At 37.5% G+C, this 21782-nt stretch overlaps 2 protein-coding genes across 51 annotated transcripts in view; one reads left to right on the top strand and one right to left on the bottom strand.

Moving 5' to 3' along the window:
• Nucleotides 1–21782, top strand: part of LOC119791111 (ankyrin-3-like) — a 241780-nt gene that overhangs the window by 77489 nt on the left and 142509 nt on the right. Inside the window, exon 1 of one of the 50 annotated variants that reach the window (XM_038297003.1) lies at nucleotides 19762–19917. The exons of the other annotated variants lie outside the window; for them this stretch is intronic. Within the exon in view, the coding sequence (XP_038152931.1) occupies nucleotides 19882–19917 (36 nt within the window). The 5' untranslated portion in view covers nucleotides 19762–19881. Of the gene's footprint in view, nucleotides 1–19761; nucleotides 19918–21782 lie in introns of those variants that run through there. 50 annotated transcript variants of the gene reach the window in all.
• On the bottom strand, nucleotides 13022–17496 carry LOC119791114 (microfibril-associated glycoprotein 4-like). Its single transcript, XM_038297037.1, has 5 exons — nucleotides 17119–17496; nucleotides 16156–16356; nucleotides 14518–14614; nucleotides 14145–14312; nucleotides 13022–14055 (listed from the first exon to the last, which is right to left on the bottom strand). The coding sequence occupies exons 1-5, from the start codon at nucleotides 17176–17178 to the stop codon at nucleotides 13805–13807; spliced, it is 777 nt and encodes a 258-aa protein (XP_038152965.1). The 5' UTR covers nucleotides 17179–17496; the 3' UTR covers nucleotides 13022–13804.

Genomic DNA, 21782 nt, shown 5'->3' with positions numbered 1-21782 from the left:
ATCAGTATAACAGCTAGCTCAGTAATATATATACAAACAAACATTTGTAATAATCTACTACATGAAAACTAGTTGGATTTAATTCAAAATAGAAATCAGCACATAAAAATGTCAAAAACCATTTACCCCAAACGGATTGAATTTTGAAATGAGTTTATCCAATAAAGTTTTTAGTTTCTGATAGGAAATAAGTGAGGTACCTCACAACTTTCTTGATAAGCTGTGAAAATCCTTAATCGAACCTTTGAAGCAGCCAAACATTAGAGAAATCTAGTCAAAGCAGTTCACATGTCCACTTATATTTTGACAATGTTAAGCTCCAAATCTTTGAAGGTGGAAGGCCTTCATGCCATCACCCTAATTTTTTTCCACATCATTAATGTTACTCCCTGTCAGGAGAAACATGTTCAAATTTAAGATATTTTTACAAACCAATATTTTCCACATGTATCAATAATTGTTGACTTAACTTTACATACATGCATAGATGTACACGCAGGCCAGTAAAAACAAGCATACGCGTTTGAGACAAGATACCTAAGTAGGATATTTCTCGTTTTAAGGGTGTGTTAGGTTTATTCAATGATGATTATAAAATTAATGTGTGTTTATGAAACATTTTTGCAAGGGGATGGTCCACTCCTGTGTCATTTTTCAGTCAGGAGACCATCCTGCCTTGTCATTCTGATGGAGCATTCTGTCTTCATGAACAATACTCTGTTTGTAACCATGCGTCATGTTCTGTTAATAAACGCTCTGTGGAGGAGGTCCAGTGGGAGACAGTGTGTTTGAGTCTGGGGTTCAACTGTCTCTCCTTTCTGCAGAAATTGTATCCATAAATTGTGTATTTCAGTTCTTCTTAAGCAAAAACCTACATTTTATGAACCCTAAGGGTGTCTTTCCTAATAGCTTTTTTTAATTCTTTGAAAATAACATATGGTATGCGAATATGCCTCTAAAGGATTTTGTAAGACTTCCCATAGATCAGTTTGATTCTAATGGAGATGCACTTTTGTGGCATCATGTACAAAACAAAAGGCGCCTAGTAAGATATCAGCAACGGTATTGTTAAAAAATTAACTCATCTCTTAGTTCAAACTAGCCAATCACAGAGAGTTTACTTCCTCAGGTTGGTTTCAACCCTTTAATTGACAAAATATACATGAGCACACAGAAACAAATCCACACGTAAGTATGGAGGGTTCATGGTATCTCACCTTTTCCTGTCATGTGACCCTTATTGACCCTTAAAGTTTTATGGCACCCTTATGGTGCAGCTACTGAGGGTTATTTTGGGGATAGCTCACTTTTCAGGTCTGTATCCCCCCATCCACCCCTCCCACCACTCTTTATCTGTGAACCTCCTCTCCCTTTTATGGTTCTCTATTGTCGCCTCCCTCCCTATAGTCGTGGCTGTCAGCTACCAGAAGCCTTTATTGTTCTGCCTCAGATTTGCTCCTGGGATTTGGGGGCTGGAGCACAGCACACATATAAAGAATTCCCTATTGAACAGACTTGTATATTAATCTCTTGACACTAATTTAAGCCAAGTCTTGTATTAGAAGCTTACAGCCAGCTTACCTTTGCTTCTACTGTTTTGTGCTGTACAGTTTAAACCTTGGTCATTTATGTTACCAATACAAAAACGGAGATCACACTGAATTACGCACTTTTTTTTTTGTAGCTTGATCAGCCCTTAACAGCTTGTCAAAAAAAACTTTGTATTTTTTATTTTTATTTTTTTCAAGGTGAACTCCTGGTTGGGAGAAGTAAAAACAACTCTTTTAATTGTGAACACAGCACTATGGTCGACCAAAATCCCAGACAATTTTGAAATTCCATCCATCCATCCATTTTCTTACACGCTTGTCCCAAGTGGGGTCGCGAGGGGTGCTGGTGCCTATCTCCAGCAGTCAATGGGCAAGAGGCGAATATAGGTCATTTTGAAATTCCCCCTGGACATTTTTTTTAGGTATGAAAAGTAGGACATGTTTGGGAAACGGAGGACGTCTGGTCATCCTACCATATCAACAATTTCGATGTTTCAGTGAGCGAGTGCTTGTTGCTATGATGCGTCTTTGCTCAGCAGCTTTGCACATTGTAAACCAACCAATCAGCGCACAGCTCATCTCAATATTCATGAGCATACCCTAAAAGGAAGAAAAACTGTTCATTCATACTAGGGCTTTTAACCAGGCTTGCATTAGGGCTCATAGAACAGCAAATATGCCATTTTCAGCACAATCATTTTTACATACCCTATTCAGAGACCTTAAGGACCAGCATGAAATACCCTAGAGAATCATTCTATGACCCCTTTAAATCAAAAACGTTTGCGGGGTTGGAATAGATTTACCACTATTATTTGGCTGAGGTTAATGTGACCTAAAGAATGTCTGATATAACATGATTAACATGCAAAATGTGTTATAGAGCAGAGACTTTTGTGTCATTGATGCAGCCTTAGCTTAGCCATGTCTGTTTGGATGGTCTATTTCCCTTTGTCATATCGTAAAAAATGACTTCACTTGATTAATTTAACACTCCTTAAGAGAACAGCAATCGGCCTAAAGATGTTTTGCTAATGATATCAGCTTCCGCCAGTTAGAAAACAGTGCTGTCTCAAGAGCATTGGCGGCCGGCCCATAGGGGGCGCTGGGGCACCGCCCCCCCTGATAAGAAGAGAGAAACGTAAAATATATTTTTAGAAATTAACGCATAAATGTCAGTTTTACTCTCTAGACTGTGTACCTATAAGCAAAACAAATTATATAAACTACATTTCCCTATCTACTGTCATTAATTTGTGGATTTCCACAGACAGACTCCTACCGTCTCTGTTCTGGGGGCTGTGATCAGACAGCCCCACATTTGCAAAGAATCTGTCAATCATGTACTATTGCTAGATGAATTTAATGGCCAATCAGCGTCTCGGAACTTTATGGTCTTGGGGCGCTGAAAATACTGCGCTTTAAAAGGCTTCTGAACCCAAGCGCAGGTGCAGACAATTAGAGGGAAGATGGCGAATGTAACGACCGAGATGCAGCTTCCACCAAATTCGGTGAGATCCTTATTTATCTACCCGTTTGCCAGAAGAACATCCCTGTTGTAGGATATGAACATTTCATCTCATGGTTATTGTGACTGTGACGAATCCACCTCGTGGCTTAAAACAACCTCTCTAACTTTGCGCGCCACACACGCATTCCTGTTATACTGTGCTTGTGAGGACCAATACACTCGCGCTGAGCCCAGTAGCTCCATGAACTTAAAACACACAAGCTGTTGGTTACCTGCTGGCGTATTGAGGGTGCACACTTAATATTTCAGTGGGGTTAGCCGTGTGTGTGTGTGTGTGTGTGTGTGTGTGTGTGTGTGTGTGTGTGTGTGTGTGTGTGTGTGTGTGCGTGTGTGTGTGTGTGTGTGTGGGGTGTGGGTGTGTACATGTTTATGCTATGGGGACTTGTCATCTTCAGTCTGGCTGCGTCTTTGCTGGGTTCAAACCCAGTTTGGTGTAATTGAATAAGTCAATGAATCTGTGTAAAAGAATTAAGTTGTAAAAATTATTTGTTTTTGTACATCAATTGTTTGTGGTGGTAATATATGGACAAAACTGATTCATGAGAAGAAATCAGAAATAAGAGAGCCTGAGGTGAGGGGCTTAAACTATTTAATGAGGGCTGTGGGAAGAAAAGCGGCAATTTTTGTTTTCTGTTACTTTGTTACATTGCTGGTAACTGGAGGGAGGCTGAGGCCCAGAGTATCTTGTATATGTTTAGTTTCTTTTGCACCCTGTTTTGAGTTTTTGAGCACAATAAATCACCAACACCGGTAACCCGACTGAGCCTGGATTCTTGGAGGCCAAAGAACCCCGTCACAGTGACCAAAATCATCACTGTTAGTTATTATATAGTAAATTAAATCATTACTGTTAAATTGTATGTATTGTCCAATGGTTTATTTGAATTCTTATTCCGGATTAGTTGGAGACATACACTAGGCTATATCAGCCCCACCAAAAATATTTTTCACCAGCCGCCACTGCTCAAGAGGCAACATATCCTTTAATGTAGCCAATCACAGACAGTTTACTTTCTCAGGTTGGTTTCAACTCTTTAATTGAGAAAATATACAGTGGTGCACAGAAACAAATCCACACGTGAGTATTAAATCTGCAAGACTGAAACATTCAGAATGCATTTGGAGAATAGTTTCCATGCATGTGTTTTAGTAGAAACTGCTTGTGTGATTATTTATTACGTTTATGTACTTTTGGCAGCATTCTGCCTTCATACAGACCTTTATAAGTTATTATGTCTTCTAATTGAAACTGTTCACCTAATTTAAACTGATGAGAGTGGAGCCACCTGGTTTGAGATTACGGATGTGATGACTTTTTGAACAGAGATTGTGTTTAACTGCCTGATGGCGTATTGTACTTCATTGAGTTTCAGCCTGTATAACTGAATTCTTTGTTTTTGTTAAATGTAAGCAGATATATGTAATTGGCATTCATGGTGAGGTCCTGTGAGTATGTGTGTTAAGAACTGACTGTAGAGGTTGCTTTTTTATAGTCTTACTTGATTGATTTTTATTACATTTATATTTTTTGCATAGCATCCTGCTGATTTTTATGCATTGATTTATTTCTCTGTTCATTTGTACCAGCTGGGTCAGGGACAATAAGAAGAAATTAGCACTTAGAGGTAGAACCTGATGCAATGGATCTCTCCTTTCGTTATGAATATATACTGTATATCCCTCATAATATACATACAAATCATAATGGTATGATTGTGCTCTTGGAATAATTTGATCTATGCAGCTGTTTTACTGGAGAAAGGTTAACTTGGAAAAAAAAAAAGATGTTAGGGCTAGGCTTGTCCCGATCCGATCGACGTATCGGATCGGGACGCCGATATTGGCAAAAAAATGCGTATCGGCAAAGCATGTAAAATGCCGATCCAGTTTTAAAAAAAAAATCCGGTCTGTATTTTCCAGTTTCGCCGATTGAAACGATCCATTCCACTATTTTGCGCCAGTGTTCCCCTGTTTTGCATTTTTATTAAAACTTACAGTAATACTTGCACATTTAACTGTTTACGGTTTTACTGTTCCCTGTGCAATTTCAGATTGCTATTCGTAATTTTGTCCAGTTTGTGTTTATCTCTTAATAAACAGGTAAGTTTGTTGTTACCAAGCATTGTGTTTTATTCAATCTCACCTAATTTAGCTGGCTAGATGTTATCAAGAGTACTAAAACCCTTTTCAACATGAGTCTTACAACTAAGGCTAAATACTTAAACTTAAACTTAAATACATGCTCGGATAGGCTGATATCGGCCAGTATCGGTATCGGATCGGAAGTCCAAAAACAATATCGGTATCGGATCGGAAGTGCAAAAACCTGGATCGGGACATCTCTAGTTAGGGCCAAACTTTAATCCTAGTAAATTGGGGCATCATTTAAGTAAATGTGTTAATAGTAAAAAGTATTTAAAGTCATAAATTAAATGCATTCATTATGCGTAAAAGGACATATTGAGATTATATTTCATGAGTGGATCATTCATTAAAGGTTGTAGGTGTAGATGCCAGCAATTCATACTGTTATTGTGTACAGAGACATATTGATGAAAAGTTAAGTGGAAGGAAAAGGTTGAATTGTTCCTTTTCTGTTCCTGTTTGGCATTGACTCCATCCTGGAGAAAAATAACAGCTGAGCTGCAGCCATCAACCCCTTTGTTTATAGATATTGGAGATTGGCCTGTTTTTCAGTGCAGTCCTGTTTCTCTGACTGTGACTGTCTGGATGTGCTCTCTTCAACCTCTGACATGGGAGCTGGCTCAGAGCTCGTCTGCATGGCTGTGTGTTTCCTTGACAGGGCCGCCTTTTACAGCTGCTTTTTGTATCTCTGCTTCTGTCTCCTTGAACCCCAGTCTGCCTCAGCAGATGGCCGCTCACACTGAGCCTGGTTCTGCTGGAGGTTTCTTCCTGTTAAAAGGGAGTTTTTCCTCTCCACTGTCACTACAAGCATGCTTAGTGTGAGGGATTGCATTCGAGTCAATGGTTTTCCATAGATAAAAAACTTTAAATCAATGTGACTTCATGATCTGGTTGAACTGTAAAGTTCCTTGAGATGACATCTGTTGTGAATTGGCGGTATATAAATAAACTGAACCTAATTGAAAAAAGGTGTACAATAAAAAAAAAAAGTGTTATGTTTATTAAGTTGGTTTGACATAACAATCTGCTTGGTTTTAAGTTAGTATTTTATTTTCCGTAACTCTAAGCTGTAACTTTATACAGTTTTAATTTAATGCACGATATGGGTCATTCTCTTTGTTATAAGGTGCTCTTAAAACTACCTTTTGCCCACTTATCCCAGCAAATATAGCAAAGCCGCTGAATACAGGAGCAGCACAAGCAATAAATGCATCTGGATACACTTTAGGAGGTGTCAAGTTACTGACGAGATGAATTTCTAATTCGTAGAGAAGTCCTTTGTCCAAAGACAAAACAGTGGAAGAAATGTGTGTCCCCAATAGCCTGAGCCAAAGATCCAATCAATGCTTGGCCAGATAATAAGGCATAGTTTATGAAAACCGAAGAAATTCCTTTTTTTTTTTTTCAGTTACAAAGAAAATACATGAAAGGTGTGATACCCCTTTGCTTTGCATGCACAGAGAAGCAAGCAAACCATACAAGAGAGCATCATGAATTATAGAAGAACTCCATCACATCACAGAAGATAAAGAAAGGATCTTGGATCAGATAGTATAAGAAGGGAGGATAGAGCTGTATCTATGGGGTTAAAGTGAGGACGTCTGAAGAAAGGTATCCATGACGGTAGAATGTTTTTTTTTGGCACTTATGTAGCATCAGGATAGGGTGATTATTTTAACCTGATAACAGATTGGGGGTTGCCTGTCTAGAGAAGTGGCGCAGTGCCTTCTAAGCGCTGTGATTGGTGGACAGGCAGGACAACGAGGGGTTAACTGTGATGCAGGGGAGTGGTAACACATCTTCAACACGCTGCAGAAATGAGATAGGAAGAGTAAAATCAAGTTAGAAGACAATGAAGGCATGCTGGTGGGGGAGAGAGATCAGGCAGGGAGGAGTGCTGAGCAGAGGCAGAAAGAAACCGAGAACTGAAGGCAAAACGATGGAGAGGTGGAGGATGTTGTTAGTTAGGTCTTTCATCCTCCCTTCCTCCACCTCCCTGCAGCCTCGTTCTCCAATTTTCTCTTCTGCAGTGGAAGATCGACACTTAGAACTGGGGCACTTCATTCATTTATGCAGCACACATGCATAGGCATCAGTTTTAACCTTTTCATTTCATCCATCATATTGCTGTCTTTGTTTTTGAAAGCATAGATTGAACCAAGGAGCTTTTCTTTTCACCCGTTTGTCATTTTGCACTTTTGCAGTTTCGGTTTGCTTGCACCTGAGTTTTGTGTATTTTTTTAATACCGAAGATAAATCACATGTTAGATTTGGACATTTTAATAATTATTTATTTTTAAAGTCAATTTGAGTGTGGTTTGGAAAACACAGCTACACAAAATTATGATAATAAAGTCAGAATGTTGGAAAAAATATGCAGTAAAACTTTATCCAGATACTCCTAGTTGGGTTTTACAAATGTAGATATACATGATTGTAAACTTAGTGGAGTAATTATACACTGCAAACATCTTACAAGGTACAAATATTTAAACACCATGAGAAATAATGACCAAAGGGCTTTTTTTAATGATTTATCTTTTATTAATGTCTGAAACTGACAGATGTAATTTTTCCTTACTTCATAACATAATATTAAAAAGTAGCAAAATTAGGGGTTTTAAAGTCTCGAGGTTAAAATCTGACTCCATGAAGTGAAGATTTATTTATTTATTTTTGGGTTATCCATTGATTCTTTAAAGCAGGCTTCCTCAACTCTGACCCTTGAGTTTTGGTTTCCTGCACCTTTTAAATGTCTCCAATCAACCCACCTGAGTTAAATAATCAGGTTAGCAGGATTCCACAGAACCTGGCTGTACACTGAGAAGCTAATTCAGCTATTTGATTTAGATGTGTGGAAGAACAGACATCTAAATGTTGCAGGACACCGTTGATCAGCTGCAGATATCAGCAAAAGTTTTTTACTGAGAAAAGACACAAAAAAAGAAAAACATTTCGTACCTGATAAATTTTATGTTTAAAGCAATCATAACTGCATAACTGTGCTGCTTAAGGTGTCTGTATTAGCGATAGCACACACTGTGTTTAACCCTTTTCCACAATTATGAGTAGGGTTGGGAATTGAAAAGATTTTCACGATTCCGATTCCCTTTTCGATTCTATGAAATGATTCGATTCTTTATCGATTCTTTTTTCGATTCCAATTTGGGGGAAAAAGGAGAACAAACAGTTTGATTATCAGCATCAACTTTGTTTACTTAACTATTGCACAATCTTACAAACTCAACAAGATCAAGATGTCCACAGGAAATGTGAAACTGGAGTAACATCTGTGTTTAAATGAAAAATAAATATACAAGAACAAACTTAATAACCAACAATGTCTAATAACAAATGATGGGATAATAACCTATTTTAAATAACAAAAAATACTAATTATAAAAGAGTAGTAGGGAAAATTAACAGTTATTTTGCAGAAAGATGAGCATATCTGCTTTTTCTGGAAGGATACAGGATCTTTCAGGGCTTATGGTGTCTCCAGCCGTGGAGAACACCCTCTCAGATGGGGTGGAGGAAGCCTGCACACAGAGGTAGTTTTCAGCCAGTCAGATAGCAAGGGCAGCGTATCTTGCTTGTTCCACCACCACAGTGTGGCGCTATCCCTGCAGGGGATGGAGGGCAAGCTTTTATAGAGCTGGATTTCCTGATCTACCCTCTGGGCTAAGGAAAGACGGGGCTTTGATTCACAAAGTGACCGCAGCTCGTTGTCTTCCTCCTCGAATAGTTCTTCCAACTTGCGTAACTTGCGTAACTTACGTAAAAAACGTGACGTAAGTCGTGCTCCCCAGAGCCGGCGCTCTAGGTTCTGGTGCTGCGGGAATCGAAAAAAGAATCGTTCAGTGAGCTGCCAAACGATGCCATGGAATCGGAAAATACGGAACCGGTTCTTAACAGGAACCGGTTTTCGATTCCCATCCCTAATTATGAGCTATTATTTCCCTCATATCAAAAATTGTAATTGCTGGACTAAATGATGTTTGCAAAATAATCTGTTCTTAATGGATGTGATCAAAGCATTTTTTGACGTGTTTATGTCATCCTTGCTGGAGGATAGATGATCTTAGTAATACATTTATCCTTTATGTGTCACAATTAAGATGCTTCTCTAAATCATCATATTTCTGGAAAACTATTTTCCAAGAACTAGTTTGTTTATCTGATGTCATTAAAGAAAAACAGGCTGTAGATGTTTAGAGTAAAATACGTTTGCATGGTAGTGGATTACTCTTTTATTAGGGATGATCCATATTTTGCTTGTGTTTCACACAGGTTTTCTACTATATCTAAACAAATCAATGGATTAGATAATTATATTGTGATTTTTTTTTTAGCTGCTCAGTGACGCAGTGGGTAGCACTGATGCCTTATAGCAAGAAGGTTCCCGGCCCAGGGTATTTCTGCATGGAGTTTGCACGCTCTCCATGTGCATGCACGGGTTCTCTCCGGGTACTCTGGCTTCCTCCCACAGTGCAAAAACATTAAGTTAATTGGCTTATCTAAATTCTCCTTAGGTGTGACGGTGTGAGAATGGTTGTTTGTCCTGTTTGTCTCTGTGTTACCCTGCGATGGACTGATGACCTGTCCAGGGTGTACCGCACTTCTCGCCCATAGACAGCTGGAGATAGGCACCAGCACCCCTCGTGAAATTTAGAGATATGGAACCCCATGGGTAATAATGATTTAGTACAAAGTTTTGCTGTCAAAAAACAAAAAAACATCTGTCCTGCTTTTACTAGTCTGCTGTTCTATAGTTACACATGAGCAAACTGGGAACCATGAAACCAATCATGGAATAAGCTTCTGTATTCAACAACTTATTTGTGGAAAAAAAAAAATACAGTTTTAAGTCCCAATTGGTCTAATGACCCACATGTGTAAACAGTGTGTTCTGTCCTAGTGAGGATTATTAAAATAAGAACCACCGTTCAGTGTCTGTGTCAACATACCTACCAGAGCCAAAGTGTCAGCAGAGAGCTGAAGCAGTGATGCTGATGCTGTGCAATTGTCCAAACTGCTGTATCGATCACAGGACATCTCCTTAATTAGCTGGAGGCTTTGTGAGATATAAGGGCCACTGCTCATGCAGTACTACCCTGTTAGTGGAAGTTAGTAGTAACAGCTTTTATTTAAATAAGTCAATACACATCTGGAAACTGTGGTGGAAGAGAGACAAGACATTCGTGTGTGGAAAGGGGATAATTTGTGGTTTTTTTGTGACCTAATAATTTTGGATGGATGGATGTTTTTCTGAAAACATAAATACGTACATGTCTTGAAAACATAAAAACCTACCAAAATGGAATCATTACATTTCCATATGTATATTGTATAAATGATAAGCTATGCTACTACGATAACAAAAGAATAAACTTTAATATCTTTAGAGAGCATTGTTATTTGAATAAAGTAGAACGAACATCATTTACAGGAGAAATTTTTGCAAAAGAGTAGAAGAGTTTAGTTTTACTGAAAATAACTGAAAAATGAACAAAAAATTTTTAATGTTTACCAGGTTTTTTAGGCCACTACTCATTCTTACTTTAACAAATCAAATATCTGACACAGGCTTTCATGCCTTCTTACACAGAATAGTAAGAGAAAAATCCAAACTGCCTTTTTTTTTTTTCACCAACATTCCAGTTTTATTTCGATTTTCCTTTCCACTATCTGTAATATGTACTCATTTCATTCTAAGATTTTATTGTTTCCATAAACTTTTCAAGTTTGCTTGTCCTGAGCCTATTGTATTGTTGCAGGAATTTCATGTTACTGGTTTGTGGAAAAGTGCTCTTTTTTTTTTTACTTGCATGCATAGATCCTGCACTAGCTGCAACTCTCTCTTCTCCTCTCTGTGTGTCTAAAAACCCACTTTAAGAAATATTTGGGCCACCTAATGGTCTGGAGTGAGAAAGTGCATTTTACTCTTTTTTAAATATAATGTGACCTTAAAGCAGCGCCTCTGCAGTTTAAAATAAGCATTTTGTTAAATTGCAATCATTCTCACTACTGCTTCATACGTGACATAATATATGTTTGTATATGAGAAAATAAGTATAAATTCAATTTTTTTTTTATAATTTCCCTTGTTGTTTTTTTCAGTTTCTGTTGGGTTCATAAATGTAGGTTTGCAAAAAAAGAACTGAAATACACAGTAATGGATTTTTCATACGGCTTCTGCAGAAAGGAGAGACAGTTGAACCCCAGACTCAAACACACTGTCTCCCACCGGACCTCCTCCGCAGAGCGTTTTATTAACAGAACAAGACACATGGTTACAAACAGTGTATTGTTCTGACAGAACAATTGATCAGTTCATAAAGACAGGACGCTCCACTAGAATGACAAGGCAGGATGGTCTTCTGACTGAATCATGAGACAGAAGTGGAGCATCTCATTTCTACAATTTTTCATATGAACACACATTACTTTAATAATCATCATTGAATAAACCTAACAGTTTCCCACATAAAGATAATTTCTAGTGTTAGGAATCAACACATCGTTCGGGAAGCCCTCTGATGTTCAAACTGTTGCGTTATGAGCCTAAAGGATATTGTACTATGGGGCGTATTGTTTAGCTTTAATGCTATGAATTTCAGAGTGCAGTACAAACGGTTTAGGGCTGTTCTTGTTTTTGATCATCAGCTGCAAGATACTCCACTAATTCTTTTTGCAGTGAGTTTAGAAATTTATTTAAAAATTCTTCCTTATGCAATCGTAAAAGTCCGTTTTATACAGCAAATGTTAGTTAGTGTGCTTTATGGTATTTCCTTAATAGAATTTACTGCTTTTGATAGTGTGACAACTTTATCCTGATAGCTGATAAGACTGGCAGTTGCTTGATCTGTATGATCTCTACTGTCATGATGTTCAACGTGATCTACTGCTGACTTCCAGTACAGCTTCACATCGCTCCTCCTGAATCAATATCCTCTTAAAAATCTAATAGGGTTCATGCTCTCTGCATAATGATAGGAAGTAGATGATGCAGGAGTTTTTTCGTTTTTTTCTTTTCATGCATGTGTTTGTAAAACAGCTCCACTCAGTTGCTGCTAATCCCTGTTGTGGTGCTGCGTGCCATGCATGGCTTGGGTGGAAGGGTGAAGTTAATTTATTCATGAGTATTTCTCCGTTTCCGTCGGAGACGTTAAACAGGGGTGCAGCTCCACTGAAGCTGATGTTCTGCTTTTTCCCTCACACCGCCCTGTGCTAGCAGAGGCAAAGTTCAGACTTGTACAGATCTGAGCTCATGACGGGCTCAGGTCTGTCTATACTGTAGGTAATCCGGTCTGATTTACAGTCTGTATATGCACTCATACCAGAAGTGTACCATCAAATGAGCTCTGGGCCTGCAGCCCAGAAGCAGCAGCAGAGCAACGTCATCTGTTGTTCTCCAATAAGAAAGGTGCAGGGCACATCAGCCGGCCAATAATAGTGAGACCTAATGATGCACAAAGCCTCCTTATGTTTACTGCATGTGTCTCACATCTGGAGAAAAGCCTTAAAAAAATTATGCTGAGGGATGTGTTGATTATGAGTCAGCGCTACAATTAAGCTTAACAGACTTCCGATCTCATTGTTTAGAGATGATGTGAAAGGAGTGACAGAAAGCACTCGTGCCAGCCGTTTTGATCCTCCTCCATCTGCAACTCGAGTGCTGGGAGAACACAGAGACTGCAGTGGCTCAGCAGCCAATCAGGGTGCAGTTCTCAGCAGCAAATCAGATGCAGCATGACAAACACAAATGTGTGTACTCAAAGACAAAACACACAGATTGTTTTCAAAAGCTCTTTTACTTAGAGTCAGAATAGACTGATCCAGATGTTTGATGTCTTTAGGAGGAACTCCTCCACTCTAGTTAACCTGGATATAGTTTGTTATTACCACAGATTAAATTCATAAGTTAAAAAAAGGATTTATACTTTTTCTGATTGTTTCTTTATAGTGAAACCTTAATGTTTTCATGTATAGAGATGATCTCATCGCTGCTGAAACACAGGCTCCTGATTTCTGCTGCAGTTCATGCAGTTCTACTGACTGGCCACCAGGGACTGGCAGAGGACCCACATTTTAATGAGCAGAGCTTTCAGGGTCTGAGTTTTTTCCCATACAATCTGATAATAATAATAAAAAAAATACATTTCTGAAATATATTCCAGAAGGTTACACTCATATACACTTACATATGCTATCTGGTTTATCAAAACCAGAGTAATACATTTAAAGTGTCATACTGATAAAAAAAAACTCAAAATCTAGCTTACAATTTAAGTATTATTAGTGTATTAGACTTAAAAAATAAACTTTTACATTTATATTAGATTATTTGCTTGCTACTGGTCTACAAACAGGAATGTAAACCCACTTTTGGAACACATTATGTTTATTTAAACAGAGTGAACTGTTTAATGAAATAATAAACTATAAATGTCTCCATTATTTGAACACTGAAAAAAAACTAGATTTGTTCAAATGTGTTGATAAGTTAAACTACATTCAACTTCACTGTTATTCTACAGAAGCTCTTAAAGGACTTTTCTGTGAGTCTGTCCTGTATTTATAGAGCCACTGGTCTGATCTTCATGATCATGGTTTTCAGAGAGTATTCAAGCCCTTTAAAAGTTTTCCAGTGCACACCAGTTGCTCGAGCCGAAGGACCCCAGGCGTAGATACCGTTTGGATTTGAGGTGTGGCAGTCCCCGTACCAGAATGCACCATAGGCGTGCCGGGCACAGTTTGTGACATGCGAGTCCTGATCTTTGTCAATGGTTGTAAATTTCCTTCCATTGTGATAGCTCAGAGAATCTCCTGATGGAAGAAATGATGAATTAATAAAATATTTTGCAGAGATAAAAAAAAGAGAAAGAAAAGTTAAGATTGAAAATAAAATGTTTGACCTGCTGCCCCTCTAATGAAACTTCCCAAGTTCAGCTTGTATCCATCAGCCTCTGAGCCAACAGAGAAGGCAGAATAAAGAGCAAAAACCTTCTGACCCTCAAAGTCCTCCATATCCACCCTCAGCTCGTAGTTTCTCGTTTGAGTCAGCAGGTGCATCGTTTCAAGGCCTAAGAAATAAACAGCAGACAGAATTCAACCAGTACCTGTCAGGATTCCTGTGCTGTCTGGAAAATAAGAAAACAGAGCTACAGTAAACATATTTACTATAGTTTTGTATATGCTGAGCAATAGTTAATATATTTGCTATTCTTATTTACATACAAGTGATTTGTATACATTAATTTTGCTTTTGCATGATTAGTTTACTCATACCAAGCCAGTACTCTCCAGCAGCATTTCCAAATCCAGATTTGTAGTGATCCCACTTCATAAAGAAGTTGACGGTGCCATCTTGTCTTCTCTGAATCACCTGATTTTAAACAATAAAATAGTATACAATAAAAATGCTAGCTTGTGTGTGTTTTCTAATTGTTCCATAAAATTGTTGCTCCAATTTTATGGAACAATTTACCTTTTCAAATTTAATCTGCCCACAGCCTGGATCATTTTAAATCGCTTCTTAAAACTCATTTTTATTCTTTGACATTTACTTGAAGTGTTTTAATAATCTGTTTTTATTAATTAGTACTATTGTTTGTCCTGTACAGCACTTTGGTGCAGTTTTATACCTGTTTTTAAAGTGCTATATAAATAAATTTGACATTGACATTGACATTCTAATATATTTGGACATTTTCTAACATGACAAACTCACAATAAAAAAGAAGAAATGAAGAAAATCTTTTAAAACTCAATGTAAAATGTATTTTTTAAAAGCGTTATCTTGTGTGAAAAAAAAAAAAACTAACACTACCACAGTTATGTCCAAATTAAATGACTGAAATAACCAGGATCACATGATTAGAAAGGCATTCATCTGCAATGTGGAGAATGTTTTCCCTGTTAAACCCCAGACACTTAGATTGTTTTGCTCCTGACGGTTCAATTTAGATTGAAATAATAATAAAAAAAATCTAAAGTGGAGGACATTCAACAGAAATGCCAGCTTGCCCAAGGCTGACATTCTAAGCTTTTTCTGCCTGAGAGCAGGCCACATGATTTCCGAAGAAATCTCCAAAAAGACTAAATGCCATCAATGAACAGTCCACCATGCTTCTGCTACTGGTGAGTTAAAAGCATGACTGTACATGACAACTGAAATCTTTGCTCTTACAGAAACATAAAAGCTAAACCAAAGATTGTCGCAGACCAGGATTTCTGGAATGATCTTCTTTGGAAAGATGAGTCCAGTTCAGAACTATTTGGTAACTACACAAGCTGAGATGTTTGGTATAAACCAAATAGGGCATCACAGCAAAAACTGCAGCTTTACTGCTGCAGTTTGCAGCGTTTCCAGGGGGAGTGTCGGCATAGAGCTTGGAATCCAGAGGTTCTGAGTTCGAGCCCCACTCTCACAGACTGCCACTCTGGGTCCCTGAGCAAGACCCTTAACCCCACACTGCTCCCGGGGCGCCGCACAGTGGCAGCCCACTGCTCCCCAAGGGGGTGGGTTAAATGCAGAGGGTGAATTTTGTTTCTCTGTACTGTGACAGTGTAATGACAATAAAAAAAGCTGGATATGACTTTTTTTTGTTAGGGGATGTTTTTTTTCTGAAGGAGATATCCAAATATTTAATGTAGGTGCCTGTCATGATTGTATAAGAAAGATGCAGAATATTTTAAAAACAATAAAAACTAAGGATTTAGAGTAATAAAACATTCTCTATTTTATAATGTTATTGTATTTTATGATTGTGTACAGCACTTTGGTCCTGTCCGGTGCATAAAGTGCTTCATAAATAAAGTTGGTATGGTATGGTATTCAATGAAATATGCATTCATGAGCCCCAACTACACAGACAAGGAGAAAAAAGATTAGTCAGTTGTTCCTTTCTTTTGTTTCAAACTAACCGTCCATTTTTCTGCAGAGTCGCCAACATCGTCTCTGCCCATGTCGCAGTAAACCTGAACCGGCGAGGTGGGTCCTGCTGGGTAGATTGTGTAAACTCCATCCAGACCTGAGCCGGATCTGTAGATGTCGCTGCAGTCTTGGGGGCGGGGCAACTGATACGCTACTGCCGTCAACAGCAACACAATCACAACTCTAACCTGCTGGGTAGAAATAAAAGTTTGCCTGTTATCAAATCTTCTGTTGCTGTAAGAAGCAAAAAACACAACACTGAGAATATAAACGCAAACACAACAGGTTTTTTATGAAAATACTGCAGGAAGCTAAAAATACAAACAAAGTTCCGGAAGATAGAACGGATCAAGCTCAGATGTTTGTTAATAAAAAAGCATCAATATATGTAGATTTTTGTTGGTTATGTAAAGTATTTTTCTCTGAACAAAATAATTTAGTGAAGCAAGGTGAAATTTTATTTTATTACAGTAAGTTTGGAAATAAGTTGAAAAAATAAGGCTGAAAAATATATCAAACAATAACATAAAATTGATTAATAAATAAGAATATTGTTGAAATTTGTCTTGCCAGTCAGACTTACAAAATGAATTTATAAAACAAAAATACAGCATCGCAGCTTTAGTGTTTCAACACAACTGTGATGAGTTTGTTTACTGAACATCTCACTCCTCTCAATCCCATTTCCTCTAAGCTTCTTTTTTAAATAATAAGATTATAGGCACTTGATGCATAAAATACTTGAAATCTACCAGTCTTTATAATCTGATTATGTTTAACTTAATCAGATTATTTGTCTGATAATATTCTGGTTTAATTAGACAGATCTATCGTTGAAACAAAAACTTTTTTTATTAGTTAAAAATGCTTTTACAAGTTTTTAATAAGAGCCTATTTTTTGTGTAATAAATGAATATTAACTGTTCAACGGGAAACGAAAACTCAACTCTTACCATCATCCTGTTATCAACTCCTTTTTTACTCAAAAGGCTGCAAAAAAAAGCACAGACCATTTATATTTCTGGTTTCTGAATTTAAATTGAAACTCCAGCTACAGCAATAATTTGCAAACTTACCCTGAAAGCAGTCACACCAGAATCTGTTCGTGGCGTTTGCAGATTCCTTTTTATTACTGCAACTCTGCTTCTTGCAACACTCTGTGTTTTCCTGGGTTTTCCCTTGCAGTGTTTGTTTTTTTTACCGGAGTTTGAAATATTGGTGTCACATGCACAGAGGCTGTAACTGTGTTTTTTTTTTTAGATTGGGGCATCCTTCAAATAATCCTAACTATTTTACCTTGTCACATAGGTTTAAGTTGGGATTCTGGTTTGAGTCTCTGCAAGAACGCTATGAGCTCTAGAACAAGGGATTCAAATGGTAGATCTTTTTAAACCTATATTTGCCTAGAACAGAAAGACGCATAAACGTACACAAACGCAAATATGATTTTCTGGTCAAAGTCCTTACTGCATGCCATGGTCAGGTCACCACAAAAAAGGCTTAAATTAGAAGGCAACCGGACTTTCGTACAGATTTTGGACAGAGAGGGCAGACGGTTTGAAAGAGGGGTGAAGGAAGCCATCTTTGTTAGAAGAGGAAAAAGCTCACTAAACAGAGTTGTAGGACTTTGGCTTCAGCTTCCACGCATTTACAATTCAGTCATGCAGCTTATTACAAATAAACTATATAAGCACTCTCTTAATGATTGAAAAGGCCAATCACGTAACACATGCATAACAAAAAAACTCCAACAATCCAGAACAAGGAGTGCGTCTTTGATTTGCATCTGACTAGGAGTGTTCTTAGGATGATAGTCCTCCATGCTGCTTAAATACAATGAAAAAGACTCCTGGATAAAGTAGATATTGAGATTTCTTATAAAACTGAGCAAAAGTCAAGTTGCCTTCTAATTTAAGCCTGTTTTGTTGTTGCCATAACCAGAGTAACTAAGAATTTTTTTTAAATTTAACTTTATTGACCTCACAATGGAGGAATTAACTCTCTGCATTTAACTCATCCACTTGGGGAGCAGTGGGCTGCCACTGTGCAGCACCTGAGGAGCAGTGTGGGGTTAATGGTCTTGCTCAGAGACCCACAATGTGGGGATTAAATCGTGTACTTGCAGCCTTCTCAGAACACAAGCCCAGTGGTCTATCCACTAGACCAACAATCCCCAGTCATGGTTAGGGTCATCAATACATCTCCATTTTTATCATTTTAGGGTTAGGGCCCATTTTATGACTTACTGTACTGTAAGGGAGGAAAACTAAATAGAGGAATAAACAAGGTTTCTAAAGGTTTGAGTTTTGTTAAAAGGCCTTTACTGACTTGTGCAAAGTGTAGATATTTTTAGATTAATGAAGCATCAAGAGTTCTCTGTTAAATACTAAGAGTTGGTGTTATTGTTTTTTTAACTCACCCTAATTTGATTTCAACAAGGTTATTGTTGACATGTCATGCAGTTAGGGATGCACGATATAATCGGCCCCCTGTCGGTATCGGCCTTAAAACTGAATATCGGACATCGGCCGCCCCACCGATATTTAACCCGATATTTGATCAGCTTCTGAGTTTCTGAAGTCTAAAAAAAAAAAATAAAAATACTACTTCTTCTTCTTCCTCAAAAACTTATTTTTTACAGACTTAAAAACTTCTAAAGACGAGGGAAAAAATATTGATACATTAAAATATCACAATATCTTCATATGCTGATATATTGCCATTTAAAAACACCATATCAATCTCTTTTACTAATGAAATTTGCTATATGTCATCGTTATGCTACGAAAGCCCCCGAAAATTCACGAAATGTTGCCATATTTTTATATGTTGATATATTGACGCGGTATCGATCTATTTTACTAACAAAATCTCAAAAGAATTTACAAAATATTACAAGAGTTTGTAACAGAACGATGAAATTTCACGAGATTTTGAAAGTAAAATAGATCGATACCGCGTTTTTAAAAATCAATTTGATATCAGCATATGAAAATATATTTGAGTATATTATTTTTCAAAGTGTCAGAAATGGATAACAAAACTGCTATTTTCAATGACTACTTATTTTTGTCCAGCTTTAACATCGGTATCGATATCGGTTATCGGCTACGTGAGTTTTAAAATATCGGCATATCTGATATCGGCCAAAATCCCAATATTGTGCATCCCTACATGCAGTGTTTCTTGGTTTTTATGATGCTGATTATTGGTTCATGTTCTGTAGAAAAGATTTTATTTACAAAACATATTGAAAGAATATTTTATTTGACAAATATGCTCTACTTCCTGTTACAATAAAATCTCACCAAAGTTGATTATAGTTTAATTTTAGCAAAATGTTAAAAGTAAAACTTGTGAATTGCATAAACTTCCTATTTGATTAGTTTTCAGTATTTGGCAGCAGGTTGTTTGTCTGCATCCTGGTACACAGAGCAGCATATTGTCTTCAGAGTGCTTGTTGCTCCACTTTGACGTTGGAGCTTTTCTTCCTTGTTCTGGACTTTCTCACTCATAGCCAAGTATTTTTAGCTGTGACAAAATACCCCTATCACCCTCTCTTCCTCTCTCCCTCCCTCTCTCTCTCTGTCAGGACCTCCCCTCTCTCCCTCTCTTGTCTTGCCCCCATCCCTCTCTCCCTGGGCTTCCAGGCCAGGGCTAGCTGCCACAGTCATTGAGTGCTCAGGTTTCACGTTTTGAGCTGCAGGCTGACAAACATGGCAGTGGAGGAAGCAGCAGAATACTTGGCAGAAGTAAGTCCTTGTACTTTAAAGAAAAGTCATTGATGGTTATCATTGCTTTGTGTCCTGCTGCTTTGCTGTGATGCAAACATGCGTGCAGGGTCAACAGTGTAAGGGGTTGGATTCAGTGATGTTGTGAAGTTGACTGACTGGTTGATGTTACAGGCTGAGTTGATGGGACAGGTTGCAGTTCTAACTTTACTGCACCACTGCTGCAGTGCGTGGCTGCGTGCATGTGGACGTGTGCGTGTGGGAGTGTATCCCTGTAACCTCTCACTGTGATTATACATTTTTAACTGGCTGCTGTCATTGTGCTAAAGAGTCTGTAAAACACAGAGTTCTGCAGGTACTGTTTCATGTTGAATGCCGATACAGATGGAGGCATCTGACCTTGGACAATGAAAGAAACTAGTGTGTTTTTAGGAATGGAGGAGAGAAATCTAATAAAGGAGAAGTGGAATACATTTAGAAGACAAGGTGGATGTTGTTTGATTGCTGCATTAGCCAAAGGACAAAAGCCAGAAAGAGTCACAGTGATATGTGATATGCACTATGCAGTGTATGGCTTCTTAAAGGCATAGCTCAGTTTTTTTCCCTCTGAGCTGAGGTTATGTGGGTTGGTTAGTTATTACTGTGTCTAATAAGACCCAAAGGAATTATCATGGAGTTCACAGCTGCTAAATAATTGGACTTATTATGCTGGGAAATAAATAAATAAAACACCAGCATATATAGAGTTGAGGTCACGGTTCAGCATGGATGCTCTACGGTTTGATGCACGTCATCTAGACATTGAACTTGAGTTTTTTCTTGGTCAGTTTTCCTCAAGGATCGGCATGTATTGTGCTCCATCCGTTTCCCAGCAACCCTGACCGGCCTCTCTGTCCCAGAACAGGAAAATTATCCTATTTCACTACCATTACTGATCAGGGTTATTGGCATTTTTTACTGCTACATTTTTCTTGCAGTCCAATATGGGGTGCTGTTTATAAAGTTAAGCAGCCAAAAATTAGGAACAATATTCAAGTGAATTTAGTGTGTGTAAGGAGGAATAATAAGGAGGTTATGTTTTCCAAGTCATTTTTTCACCATGTCATTCATTCATTTATAAAAATCAAAACTTCCAATCTAAATATTTAGTTTGCAAATGTAATATTTAGTTTGTTAAATAATTACTTAGCTCCAAGCTAAATATTTATTTAACAAACCAAATATTTGATTTGCAAATTAAATATTTAGCTAGTACCAAGCTAGCTAAATATTTATTTTGGTACTAAATATTTATGTAACAAACTAAATAACTCCAAACTTAACATGTATTTCACATTCAAACTAACTATCAAACAAGTATTTGGTTTAGAAAATAAAAATGTATTTAATATAATTAAAATTTAGTTTAGGAAATACATATTTAGTGTGCTGACAAATTTTTTAACTGACAATCTAAATATTTAGTTTGGAACTTTGACTCTTTTTTTTTTAATAAATGAATGAATGAAAAAGTAAAAAAATGACTTTAAAAAATAAACCCCTCATTTTTCTCTTAAAACATACTATAGGCTATAACCTTAAATTTTGCTAAATTTTGACAGATTAACTTTAAAAACAGCACCCATAGGCCAAAAGTCTTTTCTTTATTAATCTGATAAAAGCACACCGTTCCTTAAATGTTCTTATTATTTATGTTTTCATATTTAGTTTGTGTAAAACTGTAAAGGCTGTTCCTGTGATTCCCTTCATGGTTGATAATTGTCCTCCAGGTTACAGTTAGAAATGCTCCGTCATTTAGGTTAGGGTGATAGCTTCTTTATTTCTTTTATTTGTCATGATTGCTACTTTAAACTACTTCTGACCTGTAAGCTGTATTTGGTCTTCAT

The sequence above is a fragment of the Cyprinodon tularosa genome, unplaced genomic scaffold (assembly GCF_016077235.1).
Source record: "Cyprinodon tularosa strain WSP-4 unplaced genomic scaffold, ASM1607723v1 ctg38, whole genome shotgun sequence".
Lineage (NCBI taxonomy): Eukaryota > Metazoa > Chordata > Actinopteri > Cyprinodontiformes > Cyprinodontidae > Cyprinodon > Cyprinodon tularosa.
This window is presented reverse-complemented; position numbering and strand designations above follow the sequence as displayed.

Coding starts and splice junctions, on each gene's coding strand:
- LOC119791114 (XM_038297037.1), bottom strand. CDS start 17,178: ATGGTCTGTGCTTTTTTTTGCAGCCTTTTGAGTAAAAAAGGAGTTGAT. Junction 16,357..17,118: donor GAGTTGATAACAGGATGATG/GTAAGAGTTGAG, acceptor ATTTCTACCCAG/CAGGTTAGAGTTGTGATTGT. Junction 14,056..14,144: donor TTTCATTAGAGGGGCAGCAG/GTCAAACATTTT, acceptor TTCTTCCATCAG/GAGATTCTCTGAGCTATCAC.